Source organism: Gavialis gangeticus, unplaced genomic scaffold (genome assembly GCF_001723915.1).
Source record: "Gavialis gangeticus isolate Ggan-Ray unplaced genomic scaffold, GavGan_comp1, whole genome shotgun sequence".
In the NCBI taxonomy this organism is placed as follows: Eukaryota; Metazoa; Chordata; order Crocodylia; family Gavialidae; genus Gavialis; species Gavialis gangeticus.
This window is the reverse complement of record NW_017729028.1, coordinates 9,029,559-9,054,667: the sequence shown is the minus strand read 5'-3', so window position 1 is coordinate 9,054,667 and position 25,109 is coordinate 9,029,559. Positions and strand designations below refer to the sequence as shown.

Sequence of the window (25,109 nt, the reverse complement as noted above, 5' to 3'; positions counted from 1 at the left end):
GGAGGAAAAATATGCAAACCAAGCATGTCCATGGTTGAAAGAACTGGTTTTCATTTGACATTTTCATTTTGCTGGAAACTGATATTTCAACATTTCATTTTTGTGCTGAATCTGTATCGCTTCTGAAATTTTTCAACAACAAATTTTGGGGGGGAAAAGGGTTTTTTTCCCAAAACATTTCAGTCTTGAATAAATGTTTCATTTTTTTTTTTTTTAATTCTGGTTTAATTTTTTTTATTTTTTACTTGAATTTGGTGTTTATAGAAACGTTATAGCATGCTTTGTAAAGCAGCATTTCCTGTTTGTATCTTAATGGTTTGACAATTATGTCAAACTGTACAATAAGTATACAATTTGAAGATGTTTTTGGAAAATACACCAGGATAGTTTCAGAAATAGTTTCAGTATTGATAGAACTTCAGTTTTTCAGAGCAGACTTCTCTAGTTGAAAGGTTTTAACAAAAAAAAAAAAATCAACCTGGTTCGCTACTCATAATCTCCTTGGCAAATAGACCCTTCTGCACGTATAAGACAGTTTGTAGAGTACAGTACTGAAATGTAGCATCTTGCAGGGGTTGGAAACCTTTTATGTTTGTGGGCCAGGTTCTTGTATCCGTGTTCCTTTTCAGTAAGGAAGAGGAGAGGGAAAGAGAGAAAGCTGATATGTGACGTGGCAGGAGGGTGTGATTGTTGGAATTGCAGATCAGGTCCAATTGTGCCATTAAGTGAATGTCTGTCAGTAGCCTACAGAACATGGATATTTGCAAGTCTGTTTTTTCTGTGGCCCTCCAAAATTATGAGTATTCTTTAAACTTAGTTGTAGAGTCCCTTTGTCCCTCTCTCCCAAAGACTGTGTTAGGAAATTGATCTTTCATTGGCTAGAATCAGTCACATATCCTGTCCAACTCTTGGCTTCTTTTGCCTGAAAACTATTGCATATAATCCAGTTAATTGTGCTGTTTCATAGGTGTGGTCATCTTTCTATGAAAGTTGGTTAGACCTAAGGAGGAGAGACAGTAGATGAATACATAGCAAGCATTTCCTTTGATCAAGACTCTCCTCTTCTGCTTCAATATTTCCCCAGAAGTAGACAGCCAGGTACTATCCCTGAGCTTATTGTCCCTTTATTTATTTTGTGGGAACTTCCCATAGAGAAGGCTTTCCATTGCTGTTGTCTTTGAAGCATGGGGCATAATTAGTGATCTTGTTCCTACCATTCTGCCTTGGTCTCTGGTATTTTCTCCATGCACTAGAAATAAAATGCTTTTTAACTTCCCCAGCAGCAGTGAAACTACTGATACTTCAAGGGACCATTAACCCGTGAACCATACTATAAATCTTTGCTTTTATTTAGGCTGCCTGTGAACTGTTTTGAACTGGGTTCTTAGCCTTATTTTGCTGAACTGAGCTGCTGTAACTAGCTTTGTCAAACATGTGCAGCCATTTTTCATCCCTGTAGAGTCCAGCTGCATTCTGTATTTTTAGTAAAAGAATTAGAGGTGGAAAGAATTGCCCCACCCATGTTAATTATGTACCTCTCATTGGATGTAAGTTTGTATATGTGCCCTCCAGTTACGTGATAATTGATCCCATTATTCATAGTCTCAGTAGACTCTGTTAGAACATTTTTAGATTGCAAGGTTATCTAACTTCTTTCCCTTCATGCTTCCTCTTATTTATGTTAAAGGTCACCTGCACAGGAAACTCAAAATTGAGATTAGAGTAGAAAAAATAGGCTAAATACCTGTTTCAGTCAGTTTCACTATGAAAATCTTAGCATATAATTTTCATGCTAGTTTTGGGGTTTGTCATAAATTTTAATGTCTACAGCACTTCTCAGGTCCTGAGCATTTTAAAATCAGGTTGAATGGTTCCAATAATTTTTTTGCAAGCTTCTCATTTTGCACAAATTGAGCTACAGAGGTTAAACTGGTTTGTTCAGGAACCCAAACACAATTGCTGTCGGAGCAAGGAGATTCTCAGTCTCAGTTCTGTTGTGAAACCGTACTACTTATTTTCAGAGCATTCTGGAATATACCCAATACCCAAAGAAAAAAGTGGTGTTTTTTGGGGGGTTTTTTAAAACTTCAGTTTCTTATTGACTGAAGCTCTGCAGACAAACTGCTACAGATCACCATCCTATGTTTACCAGGGTTTTTGTCAAACACGTCACCCCAATATTATAGCTTCATCTGCACACAATATTGGCCCCATTTAAAGGACAATGTTAATTAGACCTGTTCTGAACAGTCAGAAGACATGTTGCTTAAAATATAATGGTGGGATCGGGCGGTATGCATACCTGAGCCTTAGATTGCTCACATCTATGGAGACCGGCCAGTGCGAGCAAGCACTGGAACGAGCTGTTAACTGGGGCTCAATTGGCCGTTGCGGTGCAGCTGCAATATATGCTTATATATGCGTGTGGTTAATATTGCTTTCCCTGGATGTTCTTTCATGTTTTCTCCAATTGGCATTCAGAGAACTACTCCTTTTTGGCATTGTATAAAATTGCAGTCATTCTTTTTTCTTTAAAATCCTGAGATTTGAATTTTTTTGTGTTTATTAGAATTAAGGTGCCCTGCATTCAATTAGATGTTATTTCTTCTAACAACTTTATAACTTTTTTATTTGGAAAAGTTAGTCTCTTTCAACAGATATTTTTATCATGTGATTGTGTGTCTTTAGGAATGCTCCTGACTGCCAATGAAGCCCCTAAAATGAACATCTATTACATTCCAGTAAGTAATGCACAAGGGTTTTTTCTCTGTTAACGTATGAATAGCAAGTTTAAAATTGTTAGCTTCATGTCATAATACATTGTCACAGTAGATGTAATTTGCAAGCTGAATTAATTCTGGACATGTGTTAGGCTTCAAGGCTTATGTTACTTCATTGTTGCTGCTCCTCAGGATAAAGTATATAGTGTGGCTTTTATTCCATTGTTAATTTTCAAAAAAATAATAATTTGGAAGCTTCTGCTTATTCGTAACAATTCCAGAAATGGCCAGAGACCATGGAAAAAATAGCTCTGGAGAGAGAAACCTGCCTGTTCTCAATGATTTGTTGCAATACATTGATAGAGTATAAAATTGTACGGCTTGCTGTCGAGATGCATTTAAGTTTTAGTAAACTTCTACTTGGAGGGTAAATTCTAAACAGACTTCTGTCAAGCTGTTTGCAAACACAGTTGCACATAGAGCTACACTTACATTTTGGTCCGTTTGTGAGAGTAGGTTGTACTCCTTAAAGTGTATGCACAAATCTCTGTACAGCCTAAGTATAGCTATACATAAAGAATTTAATTTGCAGAAAGGGAGGCCAGGCTTTGAAGATGCAAGTGTTTCACTCTATCACTATATTCATGTGTTTGGGCTGTATACATTGTTTTAAATTGCTTATTTTTATTGTGCTTTAGATTTTCAAGCAAGAGACTCTGATTTAAACCCACTGATTTGCATTATATTTTTCATTTGTACTCCTTTTATAACTTTTCTAAACATTTCAGCGGTTAGTAACCATTAATATATGTTGTTTGATTCTTTTATTGCAGTCTACACAGTCTGTACACCAAATTTGACACTTCTTTTCACTAGCCAGGGTACATTATCTGCACATTAAATCCACTTTGATCTAGATTTGCATTTTCATAATTTGATATGTTGCACAAGACAAAATAACATTAGAAAATTGAAGTAATTGTTCAAAAAGTCCTTCAAGACTTTAGAATTTTAGACAGCTTTATTCATTAGAAAGAAGAAAACAAGTACTCTGGGGTGGTGGGGGTGTGTTTTTATTATTCCAGTTTTCTGTTGGTTTCTCAACTTTGAACTGGTGTGGTGAACTGAACTAAACTGAAATGAAGCATATGTTTTCTTAATATGCTCAAAAAAGGATTCTGGTGTCAAAAGCCAATTTAGCATTTTAACAAGCTCTGATTATCAGGGACTATTTCCCTGTCAGTGACTTGACTTCAATGGCAAAAATGCTTGAATATTTTTATTTACCTTAAATTGTAAAGATTATCCTAACTTCAGATTTAATTTTAGCCAGTCCTGAGACCTGAGTTTATAATTACTAGGTTTGTAGCTTACTTCTTATGATGTCAGCAAGTAGTTGAAAAAGTTCTTCTTGCAGTTTATTTGTTAGTTTTTATAGGAAGAATGCATAGGTTATTACACATCACATTTAGTATCCAGTCCAATGAACTGGAAACTGTTAAGCCTCTCTGACACTGCAGTATCCTGAGGTATAAATTCATAGATGCTAGGGTTGGAAGGGACCTCAACAGATCATCAAGTCCGACTCCCTGCCTAGGCAGAAAAGAGTGCTGGGGTCAGATGACCTATCCAGCCTTCCAGCCTTCTCTTAAAGATCCCCAAGGTAGGGGAGAGCACCACCTCCCTTGGAAGCCCATTCCAAATTTTGGTCATCCTTACCATGAAGAAGTTTTTCCTGATATGTAGCCTAAATCTGCTCTCTGTCAGTTTGTGACCATTGTTCCTTGTTACCTCAAGAGGCACCCAGATGAACAGAACATCTCCGATCCCTTGCTGCGTCCCCCTAATGAATTTGTAGGCAACCACAAGATCACCTCTTAGCCTTCTCTTGCGGAGGCTGAAGAGGTCCAGGTCCCTCAGTCTCTCCTCATAGGGCTTGTCCTGTAAGCCCCTAACTATACGAGTGGCCCTCCTCTGGACCCTCTCAAGTCTATCAACATCCTTCTTGAAGTACGGCGCTCAAAACTGGACGCAGCACGCCAACTGCAGTCTGACCAATGTCGCATAGAGAGGAATTATCACCTCCTTGGATCTATTTGTCATGTATCTGCTGGACGCTGGATATTTTTGCACCCTGGGTGCAGCACTCTGCATTGGTCCTTGTACTAAATCCTATTGTGTACTGCCCACTCTTCTAACCTGTCCAGGTCTATCTGCAATTATTCCCTACCCTCCGGAGTATGCACTTCACCCCACAAACTCCGCAAACTTGGACAGAGTAAACTTCACACCCACATCCAAGTCACTGATGAAGATATTGAAGAGTACAGGTCCAAGGACCAAACCCTGTGGGACCCCACTACCCACATCCTTCCAGATCAATACTGACCTGTCTACCTACTACCACTGTCTGGGTGCCTGAGTCATTCTCCTGCTCCCCTTTGGGCTGGGGCCTGGGACGTTCACTTTGCTGCTTTGGGCTGGGGCTGGGGACTAGGTCTTATCATTCCCTACTCTTCCCCCCTGCCACTTCGGGCTGGGGCCAGTGCCTGCGACTGCAGTGGTGGTCGCAGCGGCAGTCGTGGCTGCAGCTGGATGCAGCCACCAGTAACCCCTGCTCCTCTCCCTCCCGTGTTCCCTGTCGCCTCCCCTCACTGCAAAAAATACCCTAAATAAATAACTGGGGATACTTCAGCACCACATCTATTAAATAATAGATCCTAAATGTGTCTTTAGAGGCATGTACCTGTTTTTCAGGGAGGAGGAGGGAATGATACTGGGTCATACTGTCCCAAAGAAGCCACAGCACCAGAATGCCTCCTGGAGTAAGCTCAGTGTGCGTGCCATACTACATCTAAGCATGTGGAGAGAAAAGACTTGGCTTTTCCTGTTTCCCTACCCCTTTTCCACCTCTTGGAGCATAGCTTCTTCCCCCAAGAGAGTAGTGCCTCAGCTATACCTCTGTGAAGAAGCATTTGGTGAAGGCCTGATGCGGAGAGTCCAGTGGTAGAGACATCTCTTATGCTCTGACTGCCCTCTTGCTCTGGAAGGGTCTAGCAGAGTCTGGCTGTTACTGAGAAGTTTTAGCTTTTATTTCACTCATTGTTTGGCCTTGACACTGATTTGATTTCATTCTGTTTAGTCTTGATGAGGGCAAGTGCTTCAAAATGGGATTATGTAAATTGCCAGCAGTCTTAACAGTTTATGCCATCAGTTGGCGCTTTCATCTCACCAGCTGGCTTCCTGATGCATAGCTTTGCATGCGTAGGGAAGCTTGAAATCCAAAGCTGTGCACCTTGGAATATGTCTAGGTTATAGACTTTCAAAGTGTGGTTTAAGACAGTAGTGTATGATTCTAAAGCCTGCTGCTGGGGAGAAACACCACTGAGGCAACATACTGAATGAACAGAGCTCTGAACTCAGACTAATAGGGTGGGTAATGTAAAGCCTACTCTTTGGTTCATATAGTTCCTTCTATTTGTGTAGCATAGACCTCCTTCCTGCAGGGGATCTCTATTGCCTGAAGTGTCATTGGAGAGCAAGGGGACAAACCTGGTTGGTATTTATCACTTGGAGCAAGTTGTGCAACCATATGTAACCCCTGCTTAAGGATTTCAATTCAGCCTGAGTCTCTCTCTTTCCGACTCCAAATCTACCCATGCAGGATTTACATGTATACTGAATCTGGAAGCTCCAGCTCTATTTTCATGTGGCTTTAAAAGCAGAGGCTGGAATTTTTCTTAAAAGTGTGAAGTTGCTTTCTTTCCTGAAGTTTTGGCCTACAACTACTCAGTTCTCAGTCTGGAACCACTCTGGTGTAAAGAAAAGATTTTAGTCTCTAAAACTTCCTGGAATGTCTACTTGACTTCCATGCGAGTTTAGAAAATAATTTTGATTTCCATGCACTTTCCAGGTTTGAGGGCTGTTCTCTTGTGTGTAATTTCAAATATTTCAAGGACACTTCATGGGTTGTTTCCTTATTAATGGTTGATTTTTCTCTAAAGACTCCTTTAATGGCTCTCACGTCTGATAAAATACCTGCGTAGGGCTGCAGTTTTATTACATGAACCTTTGTTTCCTTCCAGAGAATTGATAACCTTATCCATCAAATCACTCCAATGCTTTCTCCAGTATATATTGTTTAAGTTATCACTTCTTGGTATTTTCTACGCAGTCCTTTCACTTATATGTATTGATTAGATCATTTCACTATCTGGTTCTTGTGCTTATCCAGAAATATCACTTAGTTTAGTGGTGTCAGCCTGTATAGAATTGTAGTGTCAGATTGTACCTTTATTTGTGTCTTCACTTAATTAACTGGAAGTTTTATAGGTAAATTTGAGGGGGAGGAAGCTTGTCCCACAAAAAAGAGAGTGAAGAGTTTTTTTGGGTTTTTTTGTTTTTTTTTTGTTTTGTTTTGGTTTTTTTGTTTGTTTGTTTGTTTTTTTTTATCTGTGTAGTAAATCAGCCTTCAATCCTTGTTGGTTCAGGGGTGCTTGGTCTCCAGCTGCAGCCCACAGAGCCATAGGTGGCTGGTGGGGTTTCTCAGGGATCTGGAATCTGGCAGCAGGGGAGCAGTGAATATGGCCACCACCTTCCCTGGCTGCCAAATTTCTAGACCCTGAATCCTGCACACTTGCACAGCAGGTTGGGGCCAGGTCATTCCCCCACCCCAATGGCTGAATGGGGATGGGCCATGCCCCCTCCCCCAGGCTGGATGGGACTGGGCCATTCTCCCTCTTCCCCTGGGGCTGGGTTGGGGCCAGGTCAAGCTCCCTTCCCCTTCCTTAGGGCTAGGCTAGAGCATGGCTCCCTTTGCCCCTTGGGAATGAGCTGTGTCCCATCCCTCCCACTCGGTGCCCAGTTGTGGCTTGGACATGCACGATGGGTATGTCCAAGCCACAAGCCACCTCTAGTTTTGAGGTTAAGTGGAAGACTACCTTGAAGTGATATGCATCCTCTGTAAAGCTGTGTGAATTTATTAGAAAAATGTCATAATTAATTTTAAATGGACTTAATTACTTTGCTACAATATCTTTATGCCCTGACGACATGAAAATGCTCTTCTGATTGGAACCTAGTATTCATTCCTATATTTTGACTTTCTATAAAACCACTTAAATATGAGTGACATTCATTCTGATTTTTCTACCTGTAACTGCAGTTAAATTTTCTAGGGAAGAGGAACTTCAAAGTTTGGATTATTAAATACTATTTCCCAGCTATACCATTGAATCTCTGCCCTTGTCAAAGTTACTTTGACCCAGATTTTCAAAATGGATATTATCATGACATGAAATAATGTCCATGGTTAGATTTGCGGAGATGCTGAGTCCCTGCAACTTCAGTTATTTAGGTTTTTAAGCATTGTCCAGCCATAATAAGGTCAAGTTGGACACGTGCAATTTGTAGGTACTTCAGAATGTTTGTTCTTACCTTTTAGTTTTATTCATTTGTAAAATGTATAATGCCTGTTTAACAGAAATTATGCAAGAAGTAGTATTTATGAAAGGTGGTTTGGGAGCCTCAGAAGGAGGATTGGTAATGGAGTTTGTGGCAAGAACAATTTTTTAATAACTGTTTCAATAATTGAAAAAGTGGATTTAAAGACAGGTTAAGCTTAGGACTTGGCACAGCATCTTTTAAAAAAAAATTACAATGTAAATTTGAAAATTAAGTTGCATGCATGTATTCCTAATTCAGAGTATGGGAATTTGAACAAATTAGACCTAAGTGAGTAATATATGGTCTGTGAGTTCTGACAAGCTTAACAAAAAAAAAAAAAAGTTGTTTATCTTGGCAAACAGAAATATGAGCTTCCTATTGTTAACCTAAACACTTGCAAGCTGAAAAATAACACCTTGGGCATATTCACAACACAGGAAATCCTCTATTTCCCAGAAAACTTACTGGCTCAGAGGAATCCCATACTTGTCAGTATAGATACAGAAGGTATCTGTGCATGATATTCAGGAAGCAATTTCCTTGTCTTCCTGTTTAGAATCTTTTAAAATGTTTTTGGTGTTGATCTACTAATCCCACTATCACGAGAGCGTCTGAAGCTCATACTGTTATTTTATTTAATGCTCTATAATGCGTTCATTAATTGTCCATTTTAAAATGACAATGCTATGCTGACACATGCATAAAGCCCGTGTCTTATTGTTGTGGAGGTTACCACACTTCAGCGAACAACTGGAATGCCTGAATAAAGTGACAGCACTTACTCAAATTCAGTTCACTATAGTGACTATTTTATGCTTCAGTTTAACTAATAACAACAATTCTTGAATATAATTATTGGGATAGTAATCAACTTTAATCCCTGTCCATTATCAAATGTTAAAGTAACAGTGGTAAAGAGAAAAGGTGTTTTATTTCCTTTCCCTTCCCTTGTACTTGGGTAGTTAAGTATAACTGACCTCAAGCTATCTGGGTTTTATTCCTTTATCATATTGCGACACATTTAGAGACAGTCCTGTTATTGACTCATCCCTCGTCAATGCAAGGATAGAGGTCAGCATCGTCATTGCCAATCCTTTGCAGTCCGGGATGATTGTCTTCCATGATGGCCTTATCTGTGGATCTGATGGCTGACGAGGCCAATCCAGGATCAACAGGTTCTGTTGCAACTTGATCACTTGTTTCTGTGTGGAGCAGTTGGCTCTGGATCCTTGGTTTGGTCCACAACATGCTGTTTCTGCCACTCTCTCTTTTCAGTCTCCTGTTCTCATCATGAGGTTTCAGACTACTAAGATCTTTGCAAGCAGACTTCCTCCATTTAGGGTGGTCCTGGGCAATGGTCTCCCAAGCTAATGTCAATGTTGCATTTTTTTTTTTTCAAGTTGGCCTTCAGGACATCCTTGAAGTGCTTTCTCTGCCTTCTTGAGCATATGCCTTGACTGAGCAAGTAATCATAACAAGTATCATGGGTAATCATGGCAAGAATTTGAAGAATGTTTCTGGGGAGGAAAAGTTTTATATTTTAGTGTGGTCTAGAGCGATATAGATAAGAGTAACTGGATATTTATCACCGATAAGTTTTTTTTTTATAACTAAACAAGTATTTGCAGTTTTTCCTTGCAGGGTATCTTTTAAACAGTTGTGCTGCTATCCAACCTTTGCCTTTTTTTTAACTTTATAGAAAGATCAGTTAGATCAGTGTTTCTCAACCCATGGGTCACAACCCAAAAGTGGGTTTCAAGAAGAATATATGAAAGGTCTCAAACTTTTTAAAAATGGATTCTCCTCTGAAGGAGAAAAACATCAGAAACTGGATTTTCCCTTGCAGCCTGGGGCTTCCCCTGCCCCATGCATCCAACCCTGCCCCACACACTGGGGGCTGAGACCTGGGGATGGGGGAGCAGCAGGGTGGGAGTGAGGGACACTGGGTTGCAACTGACCATTGATGTTTACAAATGAGTCCTGGTACAAAAAAGGTTGAGCACCACTGCATTAGATGACTCTTCCTATGAGCAACTAGCTATCCTGCTCTAGCTCGTCAGTTGAACCACCACTATAAATCTTTTCCTGATTTATGGTTTCTTAGAGAGAGACAGTCACAAGATTATAAGGATTTAAAGACTTGTTTTCATTTCCAGAATTTAAAATACTGAGCTAAATACAGACTGTACCCACGTGTAAAAGCCAAGAATAGGAAATAGAAATATTTCGCAAGAGAAGGCTGAGGGGGGATCTAGTTGCCTGTTACAAACTAGTCGGGGGGGACAGCAGGTACTGGGGTACCCTGTTCCCCCGTGCACTACCAGGAATGACCAGGACTAACAGTCACAAGGCAGAGGGTAGGTTTTGGCTAGATATTAGGAGGCGCTACTTCGCTGTCAGGGCAGCAAGGATCTGGAACCGACTTCCAAGAGAAGTGGTACTGGCTCCTACCCTGGGGGTCTTTAAGAGGAGGCTAGATGTACACCTTGCTGGGGTTGTTTGACCCTGGTACTCTTTCCTGCCATGGCAGGGGGTCGGACTAGACGATCTACTCGGGTCCCTTCCGACCCTAGAAACTATGAAACTATACTTCTAAATAAAAATCTATTAAAAATAACTTACTGTAAACCACTAAGCTGGTTTTCACTAAAATGGTGCTACATATGGTAGCATGAATAGGCTTTTGTAGTTTCTCAGTTTCTATTTGAGCCCTCTCCATTATCTCCATGGATGAGATGGACATTCCAATGCTGGCTCTTCCTTCCCTGTGTTATCAGGCAGTAGGTGTCCGTTCTCAGATACCAGTCTTCCTTCCTTTAGAATTAATGAGGGAATAAATTAAGCTGTTGTAGGAGTCATTCAGCATAAACGTGTGCATTACCAAATTCACCACTGAACTGGTCAGTTACATAAGCAGGAAGCATACTGCTGGGCTGGCAATCCTGATTCTTTGTCACATGGCCCCTTCCTTGCCATAATATTTCTCCACAAACTGCATCTCTTACTTGGAACTCTATCACAATACCCAGATTAAATCTTGATATTCCTTGCATTGGAATAAAGTCTATTATTACATTACAGAATAGCCTCCCCATAAAAGTGCTGAAATGTTATAGTTGCTTAAAACTGATACAGAAAAATCAGTGAAAAATGTACAACATTGGGAGGTGAGAGCAGGGGAGAATCCTATATTGTCAGAGAGAAGGACATGATGACCTGATCATTTCTATCTCTGACTTGTAGAAATAACTTTTCAGTTGTTAATTAGTTAGCCTCCAGAATACCATGTAAACTATTGCAAGTGTATTGAAAGTACTGTATTTACTGGAATACAAAACAAGATTTTTTCCCCCATGGTTGGAGGAGGGCCAATAGCCCCTCATCTTATGATCTCACACAATGAAATCTCATTAAATATACTGTCTGTCGTTAAACTGATGCCAAAAGCATCATGTACTCAGCTTGGCAATGCAAACCAAATGTGAAGTTGATTAAGTATAGCCAGCATTGAGCATGACTAAAACACATGGTCCATGTATGGAGGGGGAGAGAGAGAGAGAGAGACTTGACAGTCCAAAACACACTTTAATAGTTACATCATTCTTAGTCCTGTTAAAAGACCTCTCCTTTTATTTATAATGTGTATATATACATTTTGTGTGCCAGGTTAAGTTAGCCAGATCAGTTCCAAATAATATTGATTGAGCAGAACTCAGTTGATCTAAAAAACATATTGATTGAGCAGGTAGAACTCAGTCATTCTAAACACCACGTATTGAGTTACAACTGGTAAGCATCCTCTACCCCAAAGATAGATTAGTACGTTCATCTGAGTAAGGTATATGGTAATGCCCATTAAGTGCAGTCCCCCTTAGCACTGACTTTTTTCACATCATGGTGAGCCACTACATTGCATGCATTTTGCCTTTCTGTTTAGTCCCACAGCTGGGCTGCATCTTTCTTTCCCATTTCCAATAATTCCTGTTTCTTCTCCAGCTGTAAAAGCCTGGCAAACATCACCAAATAGGGCCCCAAGCAGTTCACCGAAAATCCCTCTGTCACCTTTATCAGCTTGTCGCATATGATGTGTGGCTCTGCCCTGGAAGGGGATGAAGCCAGACCAGGTTGCAAACTTTTGGAGCATCCCAGGATTTGCGACGCGAACACCCAGTTCCAGTCATGGGTGTGTATTGATTAGCACGTGGATCCTTTTTAGGGGGCAGGGGGATACCTGGAGTACATATACATACTGAGCAGTGCTGAGCTATGAGGTCATCAGAGCAAAAGAATCACTTCCCTTGATTTACAAGTGATACTCCTGTTAGTACAACCTAGACTGCTGTTGGCTTTTTTGTAACAAGAGCACAGTTTTGACTCGTATGCAGCACTGGAACCCCCAGGTCCTTGTCCTAATCAAGGCCAGTCATTGTGCATGCAATTATTCTGTCCCAGGTATAGGACTTTGTACTTGTCCTTGTTGAATCTCATCTCATCTGATTGATTGCAGACCATTTTTCCAGTTTATGCAGAAAGTTCAGGATCCTAGCCCTACTTTTCAGAGTATCTACAGTTCTACCCCACTTGGCATTGTTTGCAAATTTGCTAAGCATGTGCTCAATCTCATTGTACAAATCATTAACGAGTCTGTTTAAACAGTACTAGACCCACAGTGGACCTTTGAGGAACCCCACTTGATACCTCCTTCCTTGAGTCATTGATGATTACTTATTGAGCAGGATGGTCCAGCTAGTTGTGTATGAACCTTACAGTACTTTCATCTGTAGGCAAGTCATGGTCAAGAGTCACATTAATCATTCCCTGGCCCCACAACTGCTGCAGTTTAAATGGTGAGTGAGGCTTCAAAGCCCAGAATGTGGTGGGAACTTCGGGCCAGGTGATACCTAACACCACTTCTAGCAGTAGCTTCCTGCCCTCCTCTGCTCTACACAGCTGGAGGCTGGAGCCCACCTGCTTCCATTCTGGTGCCTTACATAAGTATCTGGGGTTTATGTGCCACACAGCAGCCTGTGCCACCTGTGGCACATATGCCATGGGGTGACCAGCCCTGTGCTAGATATGTGTACTTGCATACTTGACAGCAAAACATTTTCCACCATTAACTTGGAAGAGCAATGAGAATTAATATTCATAAAGTCATTACCTGCATGGAATTGGAGTGTAAGCCAGAAAACACGGGTTTCATGAGTACGTTAATATAATTTGCTTTTTATTAAGAATACAGATTAGATCTTGATGTAGCCTTGCCAAGCAATGGCATAATAAAATTAAATGGCCCACAGAAGGGGTGATTTAAAGGGGGACTGGGTTGACTTCATGTCTCTATCACACTGTATGAGTGTACACGGAGACAGCTTATGTACAAAGGATTTTCTCCAATACACTTGGTAAACCCAGAAAAGGCCTCTCGAAAGCCCCAAAGTTACTGAGTTGGTTTTAAGGCTACTTTGCATTAAAATACCTAGATGTAGCCAGTGAAAAATTTCCTGTGTAGAGAAGCACTCGGTGTAATTTTTTAGCACCTCCCATGATAAGCCAAGTGAGAGGGAGCTGGGGGCTTTACACTCCTGAGAATATTGTAGTATATTTTGTTAGAGCTAAAATAGAATTTTTTGTGGAGAGATTGGGTGCATAGGAGTACCAATGTATATAACTGCACAATGTGCATGTTAAAACAGTCACAAGAGTCTATCTATGTGAAGTGTGTGCTAGTCTCGTACCTGAGGACAAACGTAAGTGCCTTGGCTGCTGAGCAGACTGAGGGAACAAAAGCAGTTGTTTTTTCTGAAGTAAAAGGAGCACTTAATGTTACACTGGCTGATTCTGTTGGCTCCAATACTGCTCTTTTGCTTTAGTTGATCTTATGTGGAGTCACTGAGATCTTGCATTTGCCTCCCCATTTCTCCCTTTTACTTCCTGCCTTGAACATTCCTGTCTTCTTTTGGGTTTCCTAAAAAACTGAAATAAATGAGATACTCTTACAGAATATGGAAACCCCACTGTAAATGGTAGAGAATGTTTGGCTGTCAAGTATGCAGGTATACATAGATTTCTTCCACCCTCAGGTTAGGTTAGGACTGGTATTGCGATGAGTAGTAAAATCCTCTACCCCCTGTGGTTGAAGCAAGATGGCTCGTCATATTTGGCAAATGAAATAAAAACAATGATGTAGTAATGTATAAAGACAAAAAACAAAGTTGTACTTTCCTATGCCTGTGGTGGATTACTGGATTTGGCTGCTTCAAAGAAGAGTAAAGGCCTGTAAATCTAAACTTAATGTAGAAAATGGGGTGAGAAATAGCAAGAGGTTTGGTCTCTATTTTATATCCAAGAATTGAAGACTAGGACTGAGAATTGAGGAAGGTAAACCAGAACATCACTAATCAAACTGATCATGAATTACAGGACTAGAGCTGCATTGGAAGGGCAAGACAACTGTGGTTCATGGGTTGGGGGTTTTTTTGTTTGCTTGTTTTTAAATCACCTGCTCCTCTTCCTCCTCCTCCCCCAGTCCCCCCGCCCCCACCAACTCCAGTTGGTCTTGAAGATTTATAAAGAAAATTTGGGGGCTAGTTTGGATTGGCCTGAGTGTTAACCCCAAGAAAACTTCCCTGCCAAAACTTGGAATTAATTAATTTTATATTAATATAGTCTTCTATCTCCCACTTGAAGGAGAGGTTAGGCTGCAAGAGTAACTGTGGGAGCTTATTGTGGGAATCTTTGAGGATCTAAAAGAGCTTTTACACCAACTCATTAGCAGAATAAGTGATGTATTAAAAGAAAGAAGCAAAGGAAAGTGCCTCCAGAGGAGATTCTATCAGGTTTTATTTACAGGTTTTAAGGAGTGGTTTTTCTGCCTTCAAACTTCATTATTCCTCTTCCTCAGGGCAGCTCCCACAGATGATGAGCAACACCTCCGTTATATGCCCCCACTATATATGCACATTGAGCCTGTCAATAATAAACTGACTGCAAAAGAGTGGCAGATCAGAGGGTATGACGCACACAGCTATAAAGCCAAATCAGCCAGGATTAATAAAAGGAATGCTTTTTTATCAGATAATATGAGAGAAGATATTTTAAACGATACAGTATGCTAAATAAATTACACAAGTTCTTGCAGCAGTTTTTCTGTAACATTATCAAAACTGCTTTTAGTAAGAGCCTGAAGCTTTTTTTGGCATGCTTGATAAGAACAAGACCAAAAATGCTGATTTGGTGAAACTTTTGCAGTAAATCTTTATAACCTGATGAAGATTCATTTTGGAAAGGTGGAATATAGACATATGCCCGCTGTTTGTTTCTTTTTGTTAGGATCATTGAGCTAATAACATGGCAAATTCAGCAACAAGGAGTAAAGTCTTGGAAAAGAGAAAAATTAAACTCTGGGGCCTGCAGACTTATAGATGCGTGATTACTCACACTTATAAGTCCCCCAGTGGTCTGTCTCGTTGGAGGTCAGCATAACAGATAATTATGGTGGTTTGTCAAGTTTTACAACTTGTCCAGAAATTAGAAAGTCTTTTTTAGAAGACTTTGTACAGTTATGGAAAGGTAAGAGGTTAAGAGTCACTTGACAGAATTGGTATCTTAAATACTTCATAGCATAGGGGTTGGAAACCTACAGGCCAGATGTGGCTTGCAGAGTCATTTGATGTGGCCCGTGGATGTAGGGCTTCAATGGGTTGGGAGAGAGGTGTCTGGGAGCAGTTTTTCCTCAGTGTCATTGCAAGGAAAATAGTGGCTGGGTTCTAACATCCACCCATCTCTGACCCAGCCTGCAGCCTAGAAAAGGTTGCCAACTGCTGTTGTAACATCATTTTTCAGAGATAGAAAACTTCATGGTCTGTATGATGTTTCCTCGGAGTTGGAGGGGGTAAAGAGAATATTAAAAAGAGAGGATATAAAAGAGATTTCCTCCTTGTTTTAACTAGAGGCCCAGTGGGTTGCCTAAAACAGCATAGCCATGTATTTAGTTGTGGTTGGGAGGAGGATGAGGAACAATGCCATGCATATGTTAGCATGTACTTGGGCTGCCAAAATGGCAGGCTGAAGCCAGTAGCACTAAACCCATTCAGCTCCATGGGTCCATGGAGTTGCTCAACAGGTCTGATTCAGTGTGCTAGCCTGACCCTGGGTGTTACTGTAATATAGCATGCAGGACCACATCATCTGGCCTACAGGGCTCCCCATGGGTCTGGAGATTTTGCAGCAGGGGAACAGCAATTAACACTGCCACTGGTCTCCCACTGCCAAGTTTCCAGACCTGTGGGGGAGACCAGCTCATAAAAATCTGTATGCCAGCATGTTTACAGGATTCGTGTTTTTCCTGGGCAGAATTGTTTCTTGCATTTGTTACCTGTAATAGAGAAGAGATGCATTTAGCCCCTAATGCATTATAAATATGGCAGCAGACATTTTCGCACATTAGTAGTTTGTTTACAATACACATGCAGCCTGTCTTAGCAGTGACAAGCGGCCGACAGAGATTGCTATCAAAGTCTAACTCTGTAATAGTAATAACTGGAAACATGAGTTGATTAAAGAGATACTCCCTGATCACAGGTACTAGGGAGAAGGAAAAATGGATTATTGTGTTGGTTCAAAGAGATGATCTTCGGAGGGAACGTGCTTAGCTGTAAAAGAATGAGCCTCACAATCATTGGCTGTACTTGAAAACAGAAAGGTTTCGAAACCGTCTACAGCCATTGCATTAAATGGGTAGACTTTGTTTTCACCATTCTTAAAATCAAATTTAAACACAGTATTTTAAGAATGGAAAGTTTAGATCCCTGCTGTCAATTGAACTCTAAATGTTTAAAAATAAAAATGGAGATGAGCAGTTTGTCAAGGTCAGGACTTGCTAATATAATTACTTTCAAAGAAGAAACAAATTAAAGGTTTCCAACGTAAAATGCATTATTTCTTCTGCCTTTTGTTGCTTATGATGGAACTTTCTTTTAAAAGGTATTTCATATTCAAGCCTGTCACTCTAACTTTAGAAAAGGGGGAACAAAACATTAAAAACTTTGCTCTTTAAAATGAGTCATTAATTACTCATGTAAGTGTATTGACTAACCTTTGCTGGCAATTAGAGAAGTAATCGTGCTGAAAATGCAAGTGCCCACTCAAATCACTGCCCGCACCCTCAGAATCATCTAGTTACTTCTCCCTCATTTTAGACCTGCTGTTTTCTGTTTTTACATGTAAGTAACATTATTGAAGCTTGAAAGCTTGTTTATTGTAATAGATTAAATAGTCCAAGTTCTGTTAGTGACTTCATAAAAAAGATTGCCCATTACCTCTATTATCATAGTAGTCCTTCTCTGCTGCTACTTCTGGTTGAATTCAGCATTCTTGAACACGAGTGACTAGAATGTATACAGTTATTCAAGATAAGGTTTTGAATTGTGGGGTTGCACAGTGTCATGTGCCTTTTATATAATTATATTCTGTTCTTCTCGTGTCTGAGATAATCTATTTTTACCAAGGTGTTTTGATCCTGCTTTCTATTTACATTTCCTCCCAGCTATGTCATTGGTAAATATCATTATCATGCTGCCACAACCTGTGCCGTAATAAAAGTATTAAATAAGATCAGTCCAGTCCTGGTGGGGCTCTGCTTATAACATCCCTGCAGCCTGGTAGATCTGCTGTTGGCAAAAACAGTTGTCGCCTCCCCTTCAGCAAGATATTTATTCATTTTAGTTCCTTCACTAATCCCCAGTTTCTCCAACTGGATCAGTAAGACTCTGTATAATAATAATAATATTTACTGCAATATATCAGTAGCGGATATGGATATATATTTTTGTTTTTGTTGAAGTCGTAATGTATGTTCATGGCATCCCATTTACAATTTGGTAATTCTCATTGCCACTTTAAAACTCTTTTTATATGTTTATAACTTGACATTTTTTACAAATGGTTCTTTGAACCCCTTCCTGCTCTCACTAAAATCAGTAACAAAACTCTTGTTGTGGTTCAGTTGTGTAGTATAGGGATCATAAGGTGCTCTAAACTGATAATTAATGCAATAGTTCTCTCTTCCTAAATGTAACTTTCTTCTGTTTGAGTCTCTTGAAGTCTAGTTCTGCATGGTGCTGAGTATCCTTAAATTCTGTGTGTAGTAACTGAGTTTAGCATAAGATTGGGATCATGTCTGGGCTTGAATGAAGCTACAGAGCTGACGATCAAATTCTTTAATTAAACAGTATTTAACACTTTAATTACTGTCCAGTGTTCCAAATATCGACAGCTAGCGCTTGCTCTGCTCTTGAAATAATTCCTTACTATATTTTAATGTTCAGCTAACTTCCTTGAAAAGGTAGGAATGGGATTATGGAATGATGACAGCGCAGCATTTTCACAAGAAGTCTAGAGAGATTTTGCTTTCTTTAAATCATTTCTACTAAATACATCTATTAAAATATAGGTTTACATGTACAGCTGTAGCACTTGTAAGTCTTGTATTACATGAGCCTCTTAATGTTTAATTGCCTTTTAAAACTAAAATACAAGGATTTGTACATCCAGGCTATAGAAATTTACTATAACTTTGAGTTAAGTTATTCCCATTAGAATGTTCTCCTTTTGTCATTAGTAGGGGTCTATTTAAATTGCAGAGAAACAAAACGATTTTTGCAGGTTGTTCATGGTAGAAATAGCAAATTCTGTGGGTATTTCCTGGATGTACTCATGTACAATGAAGAGCAAAGTAAATTATATGTAAAGCTGTACAGAAAGTTTAGATATACTGATTTATGTTTACCTTTAATAAAAATAATCCATTAAGGTAAACCTGTGCCCCAGCAGGGGGAGGAAGGATGAGGGAGCGGAGTTACCTTGCTTGTAGCTGGAGCCAGGTGCAGCACCCCTCATCTAAGTGACTGCTGCCCTTCAGGCTGCCTGGCTGCTGCATTCCCCTCCCCGAGTGGGCTGCCAAGCCAGGCTGCAGCATTAGCAACGTCTGCTGGCTCCCACTGGGGAGCCAACATTTTATCTTTAAGGTTTGATTTTTTTTTTTTAAGTTGATTTCACAGCCAATCCCACATTTTGCATTTTCCAGGAAATCTGTAGAATCACGAATTACATAGACTCTTAGTCATGAATATATGAACACGTTTCAGGTGTATTTAAAACGCAGCTGAATATCTCAGCTCAATAGTAGAAGACTATTCTGTTTTATCTTGCATTTATCATCTTAACAATAGAAAAAATGGAAGTCTTTGGTCAGACATAAATGTAGGCATTGCAATGGAAATTAATCCTATCTCTCTCTGCTTTTGTGACTGTCTGGGGGAGAAAATGGATAGGTTTTTTTATTTTGGGGGGAAGGAGGGTGTACATGTTAGACTGTAAAGCAAGATTTTTTTCAGTGATGTAAGGGGAATTAGGTGTCCAACATTCATTGCCTTTAACTTCCTGGGAATTAAATTCCAGACTTCCTTTTGTGTCTTTAAAAGTGCCACAATTGCTAGCAATGTGTGTGGATTTCTTTTAATATACAGAAATGTGGTATTTTGATAAAACTGAGTGTAAGTGATTCCAGTTTTTTAATGATTTACCTTTGCCACATTTAATTTTAATAAAGTGGCAGATATCAAACTTAAACTGATTAGAAATGTCAGATTAAGGATAGAAGTTTGAACTAGTTTTAATTTAGTTTCATAACATTATTGGTGGGGAGTAGTAGATACACTGGAGGGTAGGGCTAGGATTCAGAGTGGCCTAGACAAGTTGGAGGATTGGGCCAAAAGGAATCTCATGAGGTTTAACAAGGACAGGTGCCAAGTCCTGCACTTAAGGCAGAACAATCCCATGCACCGGTACAGGCTGAGAGCTGACTGGGTGGGCAGCAGCTCTGCAGAAAAGGGCCTGGGGGTTACAGTGGACAGTAACCTGAATGGGCCAGCAGTGTGCCCTTATTGTCAAGAAAGCTAATGGTATACTGGGCTGCATTGGCAGGATTGAGGCCAGTAGGTCAAAGGAAGTGATTATTCCCCTCTATTCTGCATTAGTAAGGCCACATCTTCATTACTGTGTTCATTTTGGGCCCCCACTACAGAGAGAATGTGGACAAATTGGACAGAGTCCATTGAAGGGGAACAAAAATGGTGAGGGGGCTGGAGGACATGACATCTGAGGGAACTGGACTTATTTAGTCTCGAGAAGAGAAGACTGAGGGGGGATTTAATAGCAGCCTTCAACTACCTGAAGTTGGGATTCAAAAGAGGATGGAGCTAGACCTGTTCTCAGTTGTAGCAGATGGCAGAACAAGGAGCAACAGTCTCAAGTTGGAGCAAGAGAAGTTTTTAGGTTAGATATTAGGAAGAGTTTTCTCACTGGAAGGGTTGTAAAACACTGAAACACCACCACGTCTCTGGGTAACCGATCTCCATCCTTGGAGACTTCTAAGACCCAGCTAAAACCAAGCTTTGGCTGGGATGATCTAGTTGGGGATGGTCCTGCTTTAAGCAGGGGGGTGGACTTGCTGACCCCTCGAGGTCCCTGCCAACCCTAATTTTCTATCATTCTATGATTGTTTTTAATTCTTGTGTACTTGTAATTTATGTCATGTTGAACAAACTGTGAATTTTGATATATCTTTCTCCATTCAGATAGTAGAATGGTATCACATTGTGTAGTTTCACGGGCCTAGGCAGCCCTGCCTAACCCCCTGGGTTTGGGCAGCCCTGCCACTCCTTAGCTATCACATCTTGAGGAGCACTGGCTGCACCTGAGGTGGGGAAGAAATCCCTGCCCATTCCTATAGCTGCAGAACGTAGGAATAGCACCATCAGCCTCTTTCCTCTCCCAGAACTTGCTGTGCTGTCTGGTGGCATGAACAATCTGTTGGCACGAGGGGTGGCACTCTCTCACGCTAAGGAGGAGCATGGCAGTAACTCCTGTGGCTACGCTGTAGAAGTGGTTGGAAAAACCAAGTTTGTTTCATTCCAGGAGAGAGAGGGGAGCTGCATGTGTTTTAGCTAAGAGAAAGCAACAAAGAAAGGTGAAAAGAAATGCTTAAAAATTAGATGAAAGGAATATAGCCTGTGGAAGAAAGGGCAGGAATTAAGTTTTCAAGAGCCTGATGAGAAGAAACAAGGATGGTAAAGCCAAAAAAAACCCTGTATATGCACAAAAGAGGTTTTACAGGGTAAGTTGAACTACAAGATATGCATATGAGACCTGAATAACAGATACCTTTTATAGCCGTTTTCTCTCCAGTTCCCTCCTCTTGTTTGTTTGCATCACATTGTTATCCCAGGTCTTTTAAGACGCAGCTCCTGCAGCTTCCTCAGGTATAGACAGAATATCTAGTTTGATATCAGAAGATACTAATATTGGCCATTACACTGTAACTGTTTCATATGCCTGTTCTTGTAGCCAGGGAAGTATAAGAGGATTGTTATGCTTTGCAATTCTTTTTCATGAATGATTAAGTTTGGAGCAATTTTGCCCACTGTTTTGATACAGAAGCATACAGATATAAGTTTCAATGTAAAAAGTGACTATTGAGCTGGCACTTCCTAGCCTCCACACCGATGCATCAAGTTTAAGAGTCAAGGCTTTGCACTGGAAGCTTTCCATGGTAGGCATTGTATCTCAATGTGCATTTTATATTGCCTAGCAGGATGAGGGTGAGATTTCAGTTAGATTCCTTGGGAACGCTGCCATGAGTTCAATAACTGGGCTAAGATCCTAATGTCCATTGTTTTGGAATGCCCTGTCTTTGGTGCTCACTATATTTCAGAAGGAACTAGGCATTAATGAGTAAACCAGCACTTCTAAATTTTGCTCAGTATAGCTAGAGAGGATGAAGTGTGGCAATAATGGATTTTTTTTTAAAGAATGTTGTCAAAGATGGAGAGCCTCATATATGTGTGGTCCAGCCAAGGATAGGTTTTTTTGGAGCTTAAAATGTATACAAGCAAAAATTCCCAATGCTGATTTTGGTAGACTCTTTAGTAGGTAAATTTATAGTAAGATTTTTATGACATTTTGTTTGGTCAGTGGGCAACACTTTCTAATAGAAGCAAAGTAGTCCAATAGTAACTTAAAAAGCCAACTGTATTGTATGCAAAATAAGAATATAGGCAAAATCCTTTCTTTTTGCTTTGGAAATAAAGTACCATTTAGCAGCAATTTCATGAATGAGCATGAAAGGTTGGAACATTCATTTAGTCACTTGAATTAAATCCAAGTACATTAAAAGCCTTGCATTTAGCTTTGAAGAATTAAAACACAGGAAATATAGTTGGAGACATTTAAGATCTAAAAAGGCAAAAATATCTGACAGGAATGAAGATGACAGGATTCAGCTGAATGTTGATGTATCGAGTAAGTTTACTACCAGATCAAACAACCGCAGAGATGTGGTTAATTTGGTTTTGTTGATGAAGTAGGCATCTGTTGCAAATTCTAAGAGACGACTTAAGTGTGAGCTTCTGAAGATCTAATCTAGATGAAACTTACTGTCTGTTTACCAATGCCAGTCCAGTGTAAATCTTGAGCTCCCGTTTTTGTTATGGTTGTCTGTTTTGGTTGTTGTCTGACTTCTGTTTTTATTTCTCTTTAAAAGAGTGTTTCAAGTTTCTGAACGCTGAAGAAAACATATAAAGTTCATTGACCCATCCATATATGAATCTGCTAGACTGAATTGTTACTTTTTCTTATGGAGGAAATATTGCATCAGGGGCCTTATTTTTTCTGAAACATTATTGCTATTCTGACCATTACCATCTGGAATACACTGCTGGTGTTTGTCATGGATAGCTGTCTTCAAAGATGATGCATTTTTAATGAGGGAAGAAAGAGCACTTTTAACTGGAGGAGAATATCACATGCTTCCATAGCCTTTTGCAAGAACCTTATTAATATAGCAACATAACTTACATTTTAAGAAGAAGCTATCTGTATGTCATTAATAGTCTAACTGTTTCACTTTTTTAATCAAATTATATTTAAAATTCTTTTGAATAAAATCAGTTTCCGTATCTTTGGTAACTTTCTTTTCCATTCACATTATTAGCAATAATAGAGCAACAACAAAAATGGCTCATTAAAACTTCTACTCTGCGGGAGTTACAGACCTCCATCACATCCCAGTTTTTTTTCCCATTGATTCTCCCTTTTTTTTTTTCCTTCCACAGAGGGTTGATCTATTTTCCACTAAGCTACCACAGCTACTCAAATAATAGACTTGGCACACTGGGAGTGCTTATGGTACATCTTGGTACACACAATCTCATAGTGGGGTGTGGTGGGGAGGAAGGATGTGAACAACAGTGCTAATCCTAATTTGAGAGGTGGAGGCATAATTGTGAAAGGTACATTGATAGATAAGTTTGTACTTCAGCACAGGGGTGTTGACTATATAGCCCATGGACCAGATCTGGCTTAGAGAGCAGCATCAGCATCTGGGTAGGTAGGATGGGTAGGAGCAGGGTCCACTGTTGAAATCTGGGGTATGGAGCTCTGCTTGGGTCACACTTCCATGGCAGAACGGGCAAGCAACAACTGTGTTAATCCGTGTGGCTCATTGCCACTGCTCACCCCACATCTACTACCAGCCCCAAAGGAGCACTGTGGTCTAGAGGGGCAGGAGGGATGGATGAGTTTGACACCTGATCTAGTAGAAAAACTTCAGAAAATCCCATACAATATGAAGTAATGTGCTTGTATCCTTTTGTTTTTATGTCTTAAACTCATGTAACTTTTATTTAAGTTAAATGAATAACTTTAAAAACTATTTGTTCATATAGTGTGTATCTTACTGTTTCTCAAAGAAAAATGAGAGATGCATTGGTGTTTCTAATTAAGTGAATAGAAAAAAATAAAATTTAATAATCTGCTTGGTCAGCTAATTGGTGTAGGTCCCAACTGTATCCACAATGTTAATCTCTGAGGTTTGCTTTTGTAATGTATAAACAGTTAAAGTGGGTATGCTCTAAAGCAGTTAAACAAGAAGTCTTTAAATTGTTGTCCTAAATTAAAATGTCTAAATCACAGTGCTCCTCTCAAACAATTTGCAGAGATGTTTGCTCACGTGACAAGCAGTAGGTTCAGTGGAGCTCTCATCATGCTGTCCTTTGAGCATGTTTGATTCTGAGGTATGCAATTACTTTTTGTATTGCAGCACCGTAGCACAAAGGAGAGGCTAGCTGTATATTTACTTAGGAAGTACATGTAATTTCATAATTTTATAATTTGTCTTTTTAGGTTTTGGGACCTGCCCCAAGATGGTGCTCGTTTTTAGATAACTTGACAGAAGAATTGGAGGAGAATCCAGAGAGCACAGTATATGATGATTATAAATTTGTTACCAGAAAAGATCTTGAAAATTTAGGTAAAACTTTATTCACCCAAATCTTATCCCTTGGCCCTTGTCTCTTCTCCTTATTTTTACTGTTTGGCTTTAAAGTACTTGCATGGTACATATAGGTCTGAAGTGTACCATGTGAACAAGTAACACAGGGGGCTGTTAAAGTTTCTCAAAGTAGTTCTTTCTAACATTTTCTGGTGTCATAGTTTCATAGTTGGTAGGGTCGGAAGGGACCTGAGCAGATCATCAAGTCCGACCCCCTGCCATGGGCAGGAAAGAGCACTGGGGTCAAATGACCCTGGCTAAGTGATTATCCAGCCTCCTTTTAAAGACCCCCAGGGTAGGAGCAAGCACCACTTCCGTTGGAAGTTGGTTCCAGATCCTAGCCGCCCTGACTGAACTAGTGCTTCCTGATGTCTAGCCTGAACCTACTCTCAGTCAACTTGTGGCCATTATTCCTACGTACTCCTGGTAGTGCTTGCGGGAACAGGGACTCTCCTGTTCCCCGCTAGTCCCCCCTGGTAAGTTTATAGACAGCCACCAGATCCCCTCTCAGCCTTCTCTTGTGGAGGCTGAACAGGTTCAGGTCCTGTAGCCAC

General features: G+C 40.1%; 1 protein-coding gene across 2 annotated transcripts in view; it reads left to right on the top strand.

Moving 5' to 3' along the window:
* Positions 1-25,109, top strand: part of NOL10 (nucleolar protein 10) — a 77,247-nt gene that overhangs the window by 24,099 nt on the left and 28,039 nt on the right. For both annotated transcript variants that reach the window (XM_019520746.1, XM_019520745.1), the window contains exons 13-14: positions 2,689-2,741; positions 24,408-24,534. In XM_019520746.1, coding sequence (XP_019376291.1) covers positions 2,689-2,741; positions 24,408-24,534 — 180 coding nt within the window. The remainder of the gene's footprint in view (positions 1-2,688; positions 2,742-24,407; positions 24,535-25,109) is intronic.